At 39.0% G+C, this 18,142-nt stretch overlaps 1 protein-coding gene across 6 annotated transcripts in view; it reads left to right on the top strand.

Moving 5' to 3' along the window:
- The window catches only part of LOC138189828 (protein groucho), a 154,428-nt gene that overhangs the window by 50,587 nt on the left and 85,699 nt on the right, over positions 1-18,142 (top strand). For 5 of the 6 annotated variants that reach the window (XM_069132015.1, XM_069132014.1, XM_069132017.1 and 2 more), the window contains exons 3-4: positions 4,667-4,730; positions 17,780-17,824. In XM_069132015.1, coding sequence (XP_068988116.1) covers positions 4,667-4,730; positions 17,780-17,824 — 109 coding nt within the window. The remainder of the gene's footprint in view (positions 1-4,666; positions 4,731-17,779; positions 17,825-18,142) is intronic. The other variant, XM_069132019.1, reaches the window with a different exon arrangement.

The raw sequence follows: 18,142 nt of genomic DNA, 5'->3' as shown, positions 1-18,142 counted from the left end.
ATAATATAATGAATTTTATTTTGTTTTTTATGTCTTCAAACTGAAAATAATTTTGTATCAAGGCTACTTATACCAATAGCAGACAAAATGACTGGCTTTTACAATTTTATAAATGTGTCAACCCTCATTTGGGGACAGCAGATGGATTAATAACACCAAAAATCTACTACATAACATAGAATTCCCTCTGTAAGAAAGTAATAAATCAATAAATATAAAAATATTCTATTATTACGTATTTTTTTTTAAAAGACCAGTCATTTTGGTAGAAATAGTTAACTATCGGTAGTTCTAGTGTTAAACACATACGTAATTAGTGTTAAAAATAAATATTATCTTGAGGATTAATTATAAATAACATTATAACACAAAGATAATGTTATCTTTAAATAAAGGCTTAATAATGTAATGGATTATGTTACATCGTAATACATTTTCAGATTCGTTTCGAATTTTACCAATACAATTACGACAGTCGGATCTTATTACGATGCTAACGAAATTTCAAAATGTTTCGTATGATTCGCATAATATTTCCATAAAAAGTTTCTGTAATTGTACAAATACATTCGTAAGCTACTGTGTACGTAACTTCCACTTAATTTCACACGTTTGATTCATTCAGGTCCGGTTATTTCAATTCTTACCGTTTACAGAAACGGCACACTGGTGTTTCGGTTTCAGGCCAATCACCGGTTTTCCCCTTTTTAATACGTCGTAACGCGGCTCGTTAAATGATAATACGCCACTTTCCATTCGCGACAACAGCGAACCGTGTCGCTCGTAGTACGGTACACGGGTCCGAACACAGCCTACAGCGTACTCGGCGAGCGAAGAAAAATATCGTAAAACATAATTCTTGCGTAATTGGCGTTATAACGCGGGGAAAACCGGGAAGAATTATCTCGATGTCCGAGCTGTTGCTGGCCGTTCGTAAAATGCTAGGAACACGGGTGGAAACGCGTACAATATAAACGTGCTGGTATATGCTCCGTATACAAGGTGTTTCTCGTCGAATGGGCCATAACTTTAAAACGGTAGAAGACGGACAAAAGGTTTATTAGTAGACCGCTGTTTACGCATACGTACGTGTATTTATGGGAAATTTGAAGATGCAAAATATAATGCACGCAATATGGAAAAATATAAGAAATATCCAAAGTATAATAGTACTCGTTATAGTATTTAGCGATAAAACAAATCTTTGTTTAGGTTACATCTTCTACCCGTATTCACAGAGATTGATAAGTTTGCAGAAACATCCGCAATACGTACGTGTCTTTATTCGTTAGACGAATTTAAATTGTTTCGAGTGGTGTATCACACAGCGTAAGCACGTGTATACATGCATTTTCCGCAAGCAGGACCTACAAATTTCTGTACACGTCACACGATGCATCGTTTTATAATAAATATAATGAAATGCAGATAGCTTCTGCGCCAGTTATATTACGTTAACGCTGTTTTACAGAGAATAAAAATGATACCTCGATTGATATATAAACGAATGTGTATAGTCTCGCTTAAAAAGATGGAAACGGCTTAAAAATGTTCAAAACGCCGCCACTTGCACAACACATTAATCAAATTGTACATCGTTCGAAACCATGTAATTTTTCCTCATGAAACTTTTGTTTATGTCCCCTATCATTCCAAAGATATATAGTGGTCCAATTGCGCGAAACACCCTGTATACACATGAACATTGTTGCAGACACCAATACATTCACTGGAAGGTTTCTGCATACGGTGTTACGTAGTGCACTCAACTATTACGAGCACATATTTATTATACGGAACGGCGGGAAGGGATGCAATTTTACAGGAACGCGAGCACGCCCGGACCAGGGGGTCTATTTCGCTGTCAGGCTGGTAAACAAAAATATGACGCGGTTCTATTGTCGTTAAAAAATTACTTCCGTTATAAAAGGGACCTTATATGCGGTTGGTCGCGTCGTTTCGCGACGTATTGTTACGCCGACGGGATCAGTGGAAATTAATTTTCCATTTAACGCCCTATTATTTTGGCCGGACGCAATAACGACCCGCTGCGTGTCGATAAAGATCGATTTTAGCCCCAATGAAAAATCAACGTTCCCAAGCCCTGTCCGATCACGCTTATAGGCGCTGACTTGTTTTTGATCGGAGAATTCAATGTTTCATCATTCGTATCGCGATGTTTTTCCTAATTTTAATTGCAATCGATGCTAAAGAAAGGGTTATGTGTTTCGAAGTATGTACAGTAGTCGATGAATGGAGGGAAAAAGCATGACAGTAAATTAGAAAAATGATTGTACTGCAGATAGGATTTTCTTGAAATTTAAATTTTGGATTAACACTTTGAATGCCACGCCGAAATCACATGTTTCTCTCAGATCGCCACGGGAGTATTTTTATTATTCAAAGCATATAATGGCAAAATAATAATAAATGAATGATGTAAGACAACATTCTTTCCCAATGGATCGTTTATCTTATTGGCGGTCACGGGTGACCACCGTGGTGCCTTAGTAACAATTGATAGCAACATATTATAACAAGGCTTCGTTTATTTCAACAAGCCATTCGCATTCGTTATTTCGTCGTAAGCAAAACGTGCAGAATATATTATTGAAACGTGTAGAAGATATTAGTAAACAGTATTTGCTCATTCTATATATAATAGTAAAGTATGTGCACACTTCTAACTTCAATTATATATATGATTATATATATGATTAAAGCAGCATTTACGATTATTTTCTAAGTTGTGTTTATAATAATATTCGTAGATTACCCCTCAAAGATATGGATACAAACACAGCGCACCGTTAGATGCAAGATTTGTTCGCATTTTTTTTGTCGATGTTCTAATAAAAATGTTTAATTGTTCAATGGGGCACTTTTTGTTTCAAAGTAGCTTCTATTTATCGGTTATATTCAAAATGCCCTAATCGTCAATTTTCATTCAATTTTTACAATTGTAAGAAATTCAAGCGCTCCAATTACCAATGACCAATGACCACTGTGGCGTCACAGGAGAAACCGTGGCCGGTCATATATGACCAACGTGGCAGTCAAAGTGTTAAATATCATTCTTTGAGTGGTTTAATTAGTCTGTTTAATAGAAATAGGGTCAATTAGTTTGTTTCGTGGTAGTTTAATTAGTCTATTCGATGAATAGGATTAATTGTCCTTTCAATCCTATATAATTGAAATTTTCTCAGCTTTTCAGTGTGAATATTATAAACGATCGTTTAGTTTCTTGCTTCGATCTAAAAACTAAAAGTGCAATGATATGGTAATTAGATACAACAGTACAACGATAAATCACGTTGCTTGTGAGTCACGTGAGTGACGTTGCCAAGGATTCAATACTGTGAAATTCGTGTATATTATTTCATCATTCGAATAAGAAACTGATTATGTTGAATTTGTTAAACTACATCTTTGATTAGTCATGAGCGAGTTTGTTGCATAGTCTGACTATAAACGTAATTATACATGTACGTACATATATTCACGAGTAATTTGTATTATTCCAGGAAAAGCTCGCTTACTAAGCATCTTTTATTCGATTTAACGAGTACTATATGATGCCAGAAAGAACAAATGCTTTTCTTTCTTTTTTTTTTAATTTTCAACTCGTACTAGGTGTTCACAGTACACACTTTGGATTAGATTTCAATTATTCACTGTCATTTAATTGAATTAAATTTTAGACTACATTCGTTTTAATATCAGAATTTTTGGAACATTTTATTGTTACTGACTGGTTTTGTCACAAACACAAAAAAAACAGTATAAATTAAAATAAAGTATTCCACAATTAAATAATTTAACGGAAACGTCTATCCAAAAACCTACGACCAAGTGATACTAACAGAGGAAATTAATACTCCGTGTAAATCCCAGCAAATAGATATCGCCAGTGCATCGATTTCCTGTGAATCCGATTTACGCGAGCAAAATAAATTCCTTCTCCGCGATTCCATGAAATATTCACGCAATTGCACTGCTTCCGATACGCTAGTTTTCCTATGCGATTTAAAAGAGGCGTATCGCCATACTCTCGATCGTTTCACACAGCGGCAAGAAAAACTGATACGTCTACTATATATGTTACATACATTCTGCCGTATACAATTGGCCATCGTGTAACAACTATTATCGTTGTTTGTTGCGGCTCCACTAATTGTGTGTTTTTAATGGCTTGGCTCTGTGCGAACCTTCTGCAATATCCTCGATCGAGAAACGTGACTGAAGCGGAAAATCGATCTCTCAGATGTGAAGAAGGGAAGAACATCTAAAAAATAAGGAAAAAATAGAGCGAATGAATACAGGCGTGAAAAAGTTGAACGTTGATACATATATCTCGCGTTAACGATGTTATGAACCTGTTTCTCATACCGATCATGTTTTTACCTGTTACGGAGCTTGACAATCGACGATCATTGATGCGAATCGATGATTTTATTAAATACGTGTAAACCTATTTGACAATGTTTTCTCAACTCTTATTATTTATCGTTCACGGATGAATTATTTTATCATTACGATTGAAATAATTGTTTCTATAAATATCGATCTCTTTACTACTTTAAAACCTGCCCTGAAGCTTTCGTATGTAGCCCTGCATTTACTAATGTTTTGCTTACATGTGCGTTTTCCTGCTTTTTCTGTCCAGTATTAAATTGGAGCTGGAGAAACTCGCCCAGGAGAAGACCGAAATGCAGCGCCACTACGTTATGGTGAGTCAAGAAAATTTCTATCGAACGAAATTTCTATCTCTTCTTTATGTTTTGTAATTTTTTTTCTACAATATATTGGAATTTTCCCTTTTTCTTTAATTTCATATTATTTGACGTTAACATCGATATTAATATCGAATATGAGAAAATGTCAAACAACGATAAATCGTATTTTAGAACCACATTAAATTCAATATACGGAATTCGCCTAAGTTTTTGAAACGTTCAAAGTTACATGCACTTTGCCTAGTGGTTTTTCTTTTTGCCGTATCGCCAGACAATCGACGAAAGCGCGCAGCTTTATTTCCAATACCGATCACTTTAACATGTCTGCGAATTTCAGTTTAAACCGTTATTAAGTCGTTAGGTAATGCCCCTATTTGAATTTGTGCTGCGAGTTGACATTAAAATCGCAGCATTCATGCTTCGGATGACGTTGGTAACCGCTGGAATATGTTTCGTGAAACTCCGTTATAATGTGTTAGCAACATCAAGTCATGAAACTATCATAAACGGCAGTACGTGTAATCTGTTAAGAATTGTCATACGAACCAACTCTAAAACGTTGTTCGCAATGAAGATTTAAAAGAATTTCATTGATTCATTTATTATTTTCAATTCCGAATATTAATTCGCTGAGAGCTTGTTAACATTATTTTTGAGATTGGAATTAATACGACAGGTGCGATAGATATTGCAATATCATTTTTTCTGTAAAATATGACGTTAAATCTTTTAATTGGTAGGTCTTAATCGACTAATCTTAAAAATCGTCTGTGATTCTTGCGTATCGTCGGAGGATATGGTTTTACGGTGCCATTTGCTAATGTCCGTAGCAATAACACACCTCCTCTATCTGAATTTAACGAGCGACTTAGCCACTTAATTCCCCTCGTTTTCTTGAAAATTACACAAGAGGGTTTCATAAATAACCGCTTCTTTTAAATCCGGTAGCGCCGTGCTCTTTTCTACCAAGTTAATCACACCAATCTCCAGAATATTTAACCTTCTGGCTGCGATATTATCCGGTTGGGAATTGCTCGTGCAATCCCTTGGCCAGGAAGACGTTAATAACGTGTACTTTTATACTTTTAGTGTGTTTTTTGAAAACTTGGAGAAATTTACGATAAATTCTACGTGAATGTGGGAAATCCTCGTATGAAACGGAACTATGATATGACATAATGATCATACTTACATATACTGTATTATACCTCACTATAGTCCTCAAGCGGAAGATTAACTTGGATGATTAACTATTTATCAACGGTGATTAATTAACTGGTCTTTCTTGATTGCGCCATGGGCTATACTACATACTTGTCTCCTTTGACCCTAATCTTCACCTGTCTTGTCAGCATAGTCACTTTATCATTCATGCATTCTCCGCCCTATGTCAAAACTATGAACGTGTAAATCTTTCCGTTTTTTTCTTTTTCCAAAATAAAAGTCTTTTTTGTTAGTTTTTTTAGCTACATAGATTACGATAATAAATTTGAAGTAACAAGTGTATTGTAACCATGGTGATTATAGTCTTTATTCCTTTTGCTTGATAAAAAGTACGACATGCCTGTATAAAAAATTTCTTCGCACGGTCCTGGCCTATGTTGAAACTCTCGTATCCCCTTATATTTCTCGAATTTGCCTGATCGACGCTTGTTCAGTTCACACGCGATTGACTTAACGACTCTGTGTATTTACTTTCTTTTTTCTGCTCTTTTTTTGTTTCATATTTATTGCGAATCAAATCATCAAGTATCGTATTACCTCAATAGGAATCTCAACAAAAAAGAATATAGTGATATTCTCTGTATACAAACAAGCTCACAAAAGTAATCGAACACTTGTAGATGTTACATGTATGAAATATGTAACGCGTGTTATACGAAACTTTCTGAAGTCTCATTTGACGCTATAATGAGACGTAACTATAACAGTTACACTGGTAAAGATTGAAACTAATCTGAAAATCTACAATATTTTATTAAATATTGCGTTTTTTTACCGTTTTTTAAAAGTTTGTTAATCTTAATATTTCTCTTAAACATAAACACCTATTGCATATTTAGTATGGTTATTCATCTGTAATTTTTTACTAAATTTTGCAATAAGTTTCCAACAAACATTTCATAGTTTCTACATACACTTTCGGATTGCTGCCCAAGTATGGATATATTTTATACAACACATACAACAATATGAACATCCAAGTATTCTATAATAAATATTCAAACACATTTCATGTACAAATACGACAATTCAGCAATAAGCGCGCTACAATGCTTTTACCAGCGGGAGGGTTAAATCGCGACTACCAAGAACAATCCAATAATCCATAAATCTTGGCTGTACCTGCATAAGAACCAGTGAATGTACGCGACTACTCTAATGAAAGCAGCTGTGCTACGACCTTACCTGGCCACCGGCCATTCAGCCGACCCGCTGAACAGCTTCTTCCCGCGTATTTCTTCGCAATGCCTGCCGCCTTCTCCTTCTCAGTTGGCTACACGCGCAAGTGTGTATAGTATACGGTCGACAAGCCATGCCGTGGCTTTACTTTCGCCCGTAGATCTTCATTATTGCGCCGCAACGTCACCGGTGTGTATGCGTCTTCATTAGCGGCGGATACAACGCGCGTCGGAGTCGAGTCACAACCAACTCCTACTGAGAAGGTCGTAAGGTCGCCGAGGAACGCCTTTGAATTTACGCGCCGCGCCGCCAGTCTACCCACGATCGTCCTTCCGATCGAACGATACGCAGCTTTACGATCCTGGACACGTTTCTTTATCTCGCGTGGGTGGTTGATTGGCTCTTGAACAGGTTTTTAGACGAAGATTCTGAATGGAACGAGGCTTCAAGGTTGTAAATATTATAAAGCTACCTTTAAGTTAGGGTTAAGTGAGTCGAATGTTGTAAATTTCTTGGTGGATGGGAAGGGATTTAGTAGTTTAGTTTTGGATGTTTGTTGGTGGATTAGGTGCGACTTTTAATACGATGTTCACTCTAGTTTAGATACCATGTTTGATACAGCAATCTACAGTGTTTCTTCATCCTCTGGCTGAATTTAACTCTTATGAGCGATTTGTCTCCGGTATGTTGGTGCCAGGCAGATATCTAATATATAGTTTGACCTAGTTGGAGAGTTTACTTTTGTTATTCGTAAAGTTGTTGAGAAGTTAGTCGGCAAGTACATTCATTTATTAGAAACAATGTTTTTGTACGGTATATAAAGGAAGTTGGCATTGTTCACAAAATACAGGCTTGTGGTTCAAATAATTTTATTTTCTTTAACCGAGCATAAACGTAACATTGTTACAGGGAAGATACAAAACGTAATATTATATCGTGAAAGATACATAATACCAAGCTTCGTTTAGTTAAAAGAAATTCATTTGAACAAAATTTACAAGTTTATATTATTCGTTGTGTCAGTAGAAGTACATATTTCCAGCAAACTGTTACAACGTAGAAGAATGAACGAACGAAATAAAAGAAACGCTGGTATTAAGCAAATTGACAAATGTCTGGAGAATAGCACGACGGGCATCGCGATTTACATAACCCAGGCGAAAGAGCCCGACACATTACCGTTCAAAGACACGGCATACTAAACGTCAATGGACGGTCACGTGTTAATTCACCTGCACACGAACGTTCAGTCATGCGACAGACTTCGAGTCCGTGTGGAGAGTAGCAATTAGATCGGAGCTGTGCAAAGGTAGCCGAGGTTATAGAAAAAAAGACGAGAGAGAGAAAGAAGAGAAGAGAAAAGGAAAGAAGGAGGACAAACAGAAGCGTTCGCGTCGCTGGAGTTTATTGTCTTTCGTCGGCGTTGCGGTTATCGCGGACACGTGGTAATTTATAGGCCACACTTCGTGGTCGCGTTCGATGCAAATGACTTCATATAAAATGCACACTGGTTGCTTGTGTGGACGTGGCACTTCCGCTGATTCACGCAGTACGAAGATTAATCGCGTGATCGCGCGATGAACGTACATATACGCGAGCATGATTGCGTGAACGATGTCGCATCTCGTACGATTGATCCAAAGATCGATCTTCCTCCTTGAAGTTGATCAGTTTCTTTTTTCGTTGATCTCCGCCACGACTTCCTTAGCTGCGCCGTTACCTCGATATTTCAATCGTTTAGAAACCGCACTGATCATCAACAGAAAATAGTAAAGCCGGAAAGTGCAGAAAGATAATGTCACAAACATTCTTTTCTTTAAGTTCATTTGCGAATTTACTATTATTTATGTTATTGTCTGGTCGTTAGTAACCGTCATCGAGACGGAAATTTTGTTTTGATCGTCGATAGCATCATCGTGGATGCTGACATTTTTTTATAGTTACCGATAATCATTATCGGTGGCTGAATTTTGTTTTGGCTACTGATAACACCATGGATGTTGACATTTTTTTTTACGATTACCGATAGCCATAATCGGTAACGGAATTTTTTTGGTTACTAATAATCATTATCCATGGAATACGTTTATGGTCATCGAACTGTGTGCGTTTGCAAATGTAGATCTTCAAAATTATTCACAATCGAATTTCACCAATCACGGGACAAATTACTTGGCTTGTCTCAAATATCCTTCCTACTGAAATAACACTAGCTTACCCTGTCCGGCCTTATCGGTTTTCTATGAACCCGTCGCTGTCGTTCGTTCTAAGAACGAGTCACAGCCAGCGAGTTTGTTTCGTTTGTCAGCGGATGATTCGTCGGCGACGAATCGCGAAAAAAATCGTCGATTGCATCGCGAAACGTACGCACACGGCGCACGGATCGAGTCATTCCCCGTCCGCAGTCATTTATTATTAGCGGTGGCGGACGATATCATATTACAGCGTTTTGTCATTCATGATTAATCATTGACGCAACAAGAATTTATTGTATTGGTTTGGACCAGGCACGCACTCGTGCTTGTAGCAACAGGTATATACAGCAACACACTTGTCGGACATACGCGTCCGTTCACCATTCTGACGTATCGAGTGACTCGTAAACGCGCTACCGCGTGAGTACCGAGAACCATCATTCTCTCTCTCTCTCTCCTAATGAATCGATGGCGGTTTGTACGCCAGAGTGTAATTGGAATGATTCAGCTGAAACGTGGAACCTATTCATTATCGGTCAATATATGCCGTGTAAATATATATATGTCGGAGATGAAAGGACATCGGGGCCTTTTTTTTGAAATGTTTGGGAAGATCCCCAAATACTTTAGTCTTGACTTTTTATTATAGCTGCACTTAAATAATAAAACTTAGAAATAGTTGTTTATGATTTAATCCGATTATGTTTGCCCGAGATTTATGACAGTAGGCTTGTGCTCGAAGTAACACAACTGGTCGCTAAACGTAACCTCGGTCACGGGATGAACGTTTTTATCTAACAGAGGTAAGAAGTAATTGTATAGCTCTCCTTAAAAATATAGTTGACCCGAGGGATACAGAGAGTTCCACTTGTACTACTTGTACTGTGGACAAATAAGTTTAGTTACACTTGAAGTGTGGACAAGTAAGTTCAGTTCGACTTAGACTTTGGAAGAAAACGCATTTGCTATCCCGTTGACCGTGGTTTCGTTATTGAACCTAAGATCATTGTCGTTAGTATCTCCAGTATCTAATCGCCACGGTTACTTATCAAATTCTGTAATAATCATATTTGTACCAGTAAATATCATCTATATTGTATAACAACAATGGCTAATCCAAATGAAGATTCGTTACACACCCCTAACCCCAACGAGAACTCGACATATATATATATATATATATCCGAGACGAAGATGCGATCATTTTCTCTCAAGTATTATTCTGCGACTTTAACGCTCTCGCGTCGTCGCTCTTTTTTCCTCTTCCTTCCTCTCGCTTTCTTTTTACGTGTCTACGTATATGTACAGTTTTCATGTGATAACCGACAATGATATGTCCAGGACTGGTTTTGTCGATGTTTAATGAGAACAGACAACATATACCACACTCGAATTGACATCGTGGCCGCCTGTCGTGTAATCTTAATTAACTGCTGAATGGAACCAATACGCTGGCATATATGTAATATTAATGTATAATGTATATATAATATTCATATTATACGTTACATTATAAAAAGATGCGAGTAGAAGAGAGATGTTTACAATGAACTTAATTCTCTGGTGAATATCCTGCCTCATGATCTGTTCTCCTTTCGTCCGAGAATTATCTGCTTTTTTTCCAGTTGGTGTAGCCGGTTTAAACGCTTTGGTGTTGGTGCAGTGCGAGCAAGTGGTCGAGATGTTTTATATTCCCGGAGCCTATATATAAAGGCTGGTTTCGTATTTCCGGCGCCGGTTGACTTTTCCACGCGGAAAAGCCACTGTAACCGCTACGATTCATTCAATAACATTCGCGTGTTTGCTATCTATATCTTTCTCTTTCATATTTCTTTTTTATTCTTTGCCGCTTTATCTCTTCCTCTCTATGATATCGGGTAGAAATCGTGTCGATTTCTGTTGGTGAATTTGTTTCCGATATGACGCGAGTGTTGAAGCGTGTGTGTAACGGTGTCGGACGCCAGAGGATGCTCGTACGACGTCGTTATACGACGGTACAGCCTGGCCACGGGGCATTACGCTTTTACGACTCTTTCATGTAATTGTCGAGCTCGTGAACTTTTACGAGCGCGAACCGTGCGGAAGAGATCACCTTGAAGCGTATCGCCCGGCGCAGTTTCAGTAACGCGGTGCATTGACTTCTCCGGAACTTCAGACGTTTCCCACTTCTTTCCTTCTTTCCTCTTACTTCGGCATTTACGCGCTGTTGCGATTTTGTTTTCCATCGTATGCGACGGTTGAATGAAACTTTTTCGTTTTTTACGACTCTCTTTTTGATACTTGAAAAAAGATTTGTTGGTGAGAAATTGTCGAATTGTTCTTTTTTTTTTTGCTTAATCGAATTTTTATCATGATTTATTCCATTGATTTTTATTGAGACTTATTTTTAATGGACTTGGAAATAACAGTTTTAATTAGGTACTTCTTAATCGTATTCGGTTCTTAACTCGAATGTTTCATTAGTTTTCTTTTTATCTTTTATGAATATATATAGTAATGTATGAATAATATATGAGGACAGTGTATATTTTTATTATAAATTTTTCTGTCCTATATTATTTTGAAGGCATGCAAATGTAGTAGCAATATTCGTCTATTTTAAACTAGATTTTTAAAACACTCATCATGCTGTATACTTATTTTTACCAAACAATTGATTTCTAAAAAATGTTAAAGAACAAAGACCACCGTTTCCTCATTTTATTTTCTTCATTACGTATACGATATACGTTGCCCTATCACGGCTAAAAGAAATATTCAGATTGCTCGAAGTTTCAACTCGAACTGCAACCGCAACTTTTCCTATCGAATATCTCCGGATGCGAGTTACACGAATATTTGCGAATAGTTCGCACGAGAAACTCATAAAGCAGAACGACTCTACCCAGAAATCTGTCACGCTTGCAAACAAAGCAAGAAAATTAGACGAGCATATACTCAGGGGCAATAACCCAGAAACGATTTAAAATCCCTCTGAGCGCATCCGCTAATATTCTCAACCCTCGAGAGACCGCGCAACCATCTAGACCAAGCAAACAACTTTAGCCAGAGACGATGATCGTACAATTAAATTCGCGCTGCTATGTTTTCTTGTTCGTTCGCTGTAACAAACGGAACTACAGAAATTCCTAGCGCGAGTGTGCACGCTAATGACTCCGACACGTTCGCGGGTTATTGCACGATGCCGAAACTCGTGCACGAGGAAGAGCACGGGCCAATTGGGGTGCGGAAGGTGCACGTTCGCGTGTTTCCAACGATTGTGTAAATTCGTGGCAGTATAGTTGGCTGGACACGGCGTTAGCGGTGTTAACGACCCGAACTCCGTGGTCGTTCGCGCCGGCACGATTCTATTAACTGGTCGTCGTATCCTGGCCGCGAAATCCGCGGCAATATCCGATGCCTCGTACGCGTCCAAATCGCTTCGTTGGTATTTAATGGCACACTTTCGACAGGCCATGAAACGCGCCCAACTGTGCGCAAGGTCGTGGCGCGTGCTGCTCCTCTTCGTCTTTACGAGGACATCCGCGAACCATATGATTCCCAGCGTCGTCTTCTCGAGTCGAAATTACTCGCTGAGGTAGAAAGTTGTCGAGGTGATGAGCTTCGGAGGAGACATTAATATAATCGCGTGTAAATGATGGGCAAATTAGCAACGAGAAAGAATACAGGGTATAATAAATTCGATTGGTTGGCAAGTTTGAGACACAAGAGACAGAGAGATCGTATGCTATCACATATTTTAGAAAGGATGTGCTGCCGTCTTGTGATTTTTCTAGTAGCTACTTGAATGATTACTATCTGTTCAGTGTTGTAATGCATCTATATTGCGTCACGTGTTTTCTCAGACTTATCGCGGTCGGTACGAAATTACAAGATACACGATATTTATTACTTCCTTACGTAAGTTCTAACATCCAACCTGAGAAATCAAGCCGCTTATTACGCTCGTTAAATGTTGCTGCTCGCATCAGACACACCACGAGCCAGTAATACATCGTAAGAATAACTTTTCCCCTAACATGAACAAAGACGACACGTCTTTTCAATATCCAAACTGCGTCATGCGATAATCATCGATGGTAATCGGAGGGTCCCTCGAAAGAGGCATATTCGCGATGATGCACGCGTGTGCGCATCTCGGCCGAGGCTTCGAGTGTTTTCCTTGATTAAATCAAAGAGAAAGAGAGAGACTAGTCGGGAGCAAATCGAGGGCAAAATTTGCAAGTCGTGCGCGAGAACAACGAAAAAGGGAGATAGGTAGAGCCCCTTTATGTAAGGGTGTGCTCACAACATAGGGGCCATTCCGTCGAGGGAAGATAAAAAGGGGGATAAGGGCTCGTGAAAGGGACTAGACAGCGGAGAGGAGCGAGGGTCCATTAGTCTTGCGTATCTCGTCACGGTACGCGAGATACCGATCGCGATCGATATCGGTCGTTTATTCGAGAATGAAAGCGCCGACTCGTTTCCAGAACCAAAGGGATTATGCGATTCGAGGGTCGTCACCGCCAGCGGGGCCCGACCTATAGTTTTCTCGGTTCGTTTCTCGATTCTTCTTCTCCTTTTTCTCTCTACCTTAAATCTGTCCCTTCTTTTCTATTTCGTTTTTTCTTTTCTTCTGTTCTTTAAATAAGATATATCCCGTGCGAACGAAGCACAAATTCGTTTTTCACGCGAATCGAATAATACGAACGTTCTCTTTCTCTGTCACACTATCGCGCGAGATTTAACTGCTCGGTTTGCAGTGTCGACGCGGAGAGTGGAAATTTTGCTCGAGATCGTCGCAGATTGAATTTCCGGGCTTAACTCGATAATGTGGACACGATGATGCGGCATAAAACTCTCGGATAGCGGCGTAAAGCTGGTTCAATTTGAAAATGCAAACGAACGGTCGACAAGGGGTGTGGGCAGAGGGATGAGAGAGGAGGCGAAACGAGCGGGGCGTGTGCGGAGCACCGAATTCGGCCGAGTTTAATGGCTGAACGACGTTTATTGCCGCGCCGTTTTATCATTTCACTCCCCTCGAAATCGAGTCATTGCCCGCCCGGTGTTCGCGACAACTTCTACCAGCTTCCGCATTAAACGCGCCGAGACCGCGAGTTACGTTTCCAGCTTCGCGATAATTAAGATCCTGACCTCCGCTCCCGAGAGTCTGCAAGTCTATTAATTAAAGGCTAATTACTTCGTCGAGGCACCAGCAGACAAATGAACCTGCGTTTTCGTACCGGAATCAAGGTTTTCCTTCTTCCTCTTCTTCTTTTTCTTCTTTGATCACGTGCATTTTTCTCTTCGTAATTTCTAATTGCGAGAAATCCTATGAGACGCGCTACCACGGAAAAATGTTTTTCATACTTTTGTTTTGCCGTTTTGTGCGTCGTAGCATATAAATCATCGATCCAGACTCGGAAGGTTTCTATTTCCCAATGTTTCTTGCATTAATTTAATGTTTTTTAATTTCCAACGCGAGCATATAAATAAGGAAAATTCTTGCAGCAAATTTAATTCAATTTATAGTGTTCGAAAATACGTATTTTGAAATCTTATACTTCACAAAGAACAAACGGCGTATGACAAACGACGTATCTCAGCGAGATTGTATCATTCCTGTTAAGAACATATAAATTGTGTCTCATTTAACTTTGCAACGATTGCTGCAAAGTTTGCTTCTTGTCGAGATTAGGTAATTCAGTTTCTATTACAGCTATAATAGATACATCGTTACACTTCGTTTTAGAATGTGCACGGTGGATTTATTCCCGAGCTACATACGAATGACGAAACGAATTCTTTTTTACTCCTCCATTCACGTCTCACTGACGTTGTTCTTCCGTTAGACACGAGTTACGACCAGATCATTACGATGACTCAGATATACGAGTCGTAAGATGAGTCATAATTAAGGGGTTAGAAGACTCGGTTGAGGGAAAATAGAGTGCTCAAAGATGTAAAGATATTGTCAGATATACAGGTGGAATTTCATTCGTTTTGATTTTATTATTGACTAAGTTTTATTCAGACGACGGTAATACGTTCCAGAGATTCGAGCTGGCGTAGAGAATTTTTCGAATGCTTGGCCAAACTGTCGGAACGTAGGTATTCTGATTACCGTGGGGAAAGAAAAATGTAGATCTCTGAGTGGTGCTTTTCTGCCGTGTAACCGTTGAAAGATGCATATCGAGGGAAATGTTTGGAGCGGTTCCCTTGTATATGTTTCATGGTTCTCCAGTTCTTTCCAACTTTTTTTTAGTCCTCGAACATCTGTATCGGTACATTTACAGATTTCATCCAGCGTAATAAAGGGAAATCTCTTCCTTTTACGTGTCTTAAAAAAGTCTAACAATTTTTCTACGGCTTATTAAGAAATAAAAGATCTACTAATAGAGAAACGTAGAAACTACGTTCTCTAGTTTACCATCGAAGTTTTATAAGTATTGCTTGCTAGTGCTAATGAATTGATAATATTAAGTTTAGCAATACAACGAGTAAAATTCGCGTCAGTTCTACAAAATTATGGAATCTAGCTAATTGTCGTATTGAAAATAAAAATGCATAGTAGAATCGCGTGATAGAAATCTATGACTTGCAACTCGACGTTTGTCAATCCACTGATATTACTAGTTGGTAAATTATTATGCGATAAATATAGCGAAATGAGAATTCTTCGTGTCCTTGTTCTACTAAAACAGTTTACAATAAAAAAGAAAACACACAAAGTTGTTATACTGGAAGATATATATAGATTTAAAAAAACAGAATCGATGTATTTACGTTCGTCTGTTATTTTTCTCACACTCGAAAGATTCGAATAATAAAAATTCCAAAGCTCGTTAAATTCGCCAGAAAATAGGTTCCCTTACCGACCCTACTTTTACGTTTTTGCCCGTTTTATTTCGTTCGAATACGCGAAAGAAAATTGAGAACCACTGTCCGGTAGGTGAATTAGTTAAAGCATACCCGGCCCGGGATCTTGTACACACGATGTAGAAACGATGTTACGAGAAACCGGTCTTGGACGTCGCGTACACGCACCGACACGCGTGCACGTCTCACGCACCAACACAGAGAAACAACGACGTAGCTCTCGAGTAGAATCTCTGGGAGGGTAAGGTAGAAACGATTCTTTAGTCGTTTTTCTCATTTTCTCTGCGCGTTTATCCTCCTTCTTGGCTGGGATCTTGCATTACGGCTCAATTTGGCCCGCTTTTCGTAATCTCGTTCGATCGATGTAATCTCGGCTCTCGGCAGCCGTGTACCGGCCCTAAAGACCCTCTTCGAAGGGTTCTTTTAGACGTTATTACGAATTCGAGCAGCATCTCGGTTTAGGTAACTCGATAATTCGATTAGCCCTTGGGAATCCTTCCGCTCGGCTTAACCGACTACATTCAAGTCTCATTCCTTGTCTTCTGTACTCTTTCTTTCTCTCTCTTTCTCGCGCTTACCCCCTATCTTTTGGTCTCGCTTTCTCTTCCGATAGTTCAGGCTTGTCGAATCATTGTTCGTCTGGAACACGATGGAATTTTGGAATACCAAAGGAGGAGAAGAGTTGCAAGAGGTATTATACTTATATAAGGGACCGCGTTAGTATAAAGTACGCGTTCCATTAGCCGAGGAAGATCGATCGCCAAGATCGCCGTGGCTACTAGTTTCTCCGCTGAGATCCGACCGATCCGCTGCAATTGAAGCACGCGTTGCATAATAAGTTGCAGCTGAATACACTCGATCCAGCTCTTGGCCCGATGCTTCTGCCGTCTCCTCAATCTTTTTTCTACCCTTTGCTGTTCACGGTGCACGCCGCTGAAATTATTTATCGGTGCAACTGCTGGCACAAATTCGCTTTATCTTGATCGTCCTGCATTGGGACGTCGCGTTGTGTCTTGCGACTTCGGCTGCGTACCGAGATCGATCTGCTGTCGAACTTGAGTTAAGACCTTTAATTTATACACTCGAATTTCTGACTTGGAATCTCAAATGGAAATTCTGAAAATTTTTACATTTCCATAGGAAAATTTGTAATTATCTGCTGTTGCAAAAATTCAAAGCAGTAGTCTGTCATAGTTGCTCCGTGATCTCGCTTCGCTAGAATATATATCCGCTGTTCGTAAATATTTGACAACTTGTTAATGCCTCGTTTATACGTATCTTGTAGCACTAAATTGTTAAAGCGATCGGTCTAAAAGAAGTACAAACGTAGCAAAGGAAAATCCAAAATCAAGACTATTGGCATTCCTATGCGAATTATTTTCCAGCAAGTGCATGTAACTCACGTTTCTGGGTGCGCGCGAGGACAACTGTACAAGAAAGGACGACTGCTTTCACGTTAGCCGCGCGAGCATCGCGTTAACGCTTGTACCAGCACGCCTTCTCCGATATTGCCTCGCGCGCACACCACCTATCATCACTTTATATCTCTCGCTTCTAATATATCGTATGTCTTTTTCATTCTTCCAGTATTACGAGATGTCGTACGGGCTGAACGTGGAAATGCATAAACAGGTAAGCCTTCCCCGTTTTCATTTGAATTTCAAATGGATATCATCGAGCCGCACCGATAGAAACCGTGAATCGTATGTATACACGAGTTGCTCCTTTCGTTTCTATCTACAGGGTGTTCCATGCAATTGGAAAATGGTATGCTATTGAAAATGCTCAACACAGTACCCTTGTTTTTCGTGTATAAAAGATTGATGATTCCATAAAAAAAAGGCTAAAGGTTACCTCATAATCTTCGAAACGTTCCACTTTCGAAATGATCAGAGTCTTTTAATAATTAAACTAATATTCCTAATGAAATTTTACAACCCTTTCGATTCT

This window comes from Bombus flavifrons, chromosome 2 (genome assembly GCF_040668555.2).
Source record: "Bombus flavifrons isolate JBK064 chromosome 2, iyBomFlav1_principal, whole genome shotgun sequence".
Classification (NCBI taxonomy): domain Eukaryota; kingdom Metazoa; phylum Arthropoda; class Insecta; order Hymenoptera; family Apidae; genus Bombus; species Bombus flavifrons.
The sequence above is the reverse complement of the archived record's forward strand: the minus strand, read 5'-3'. Positions and strand labels throughout refer to the sequence as shown.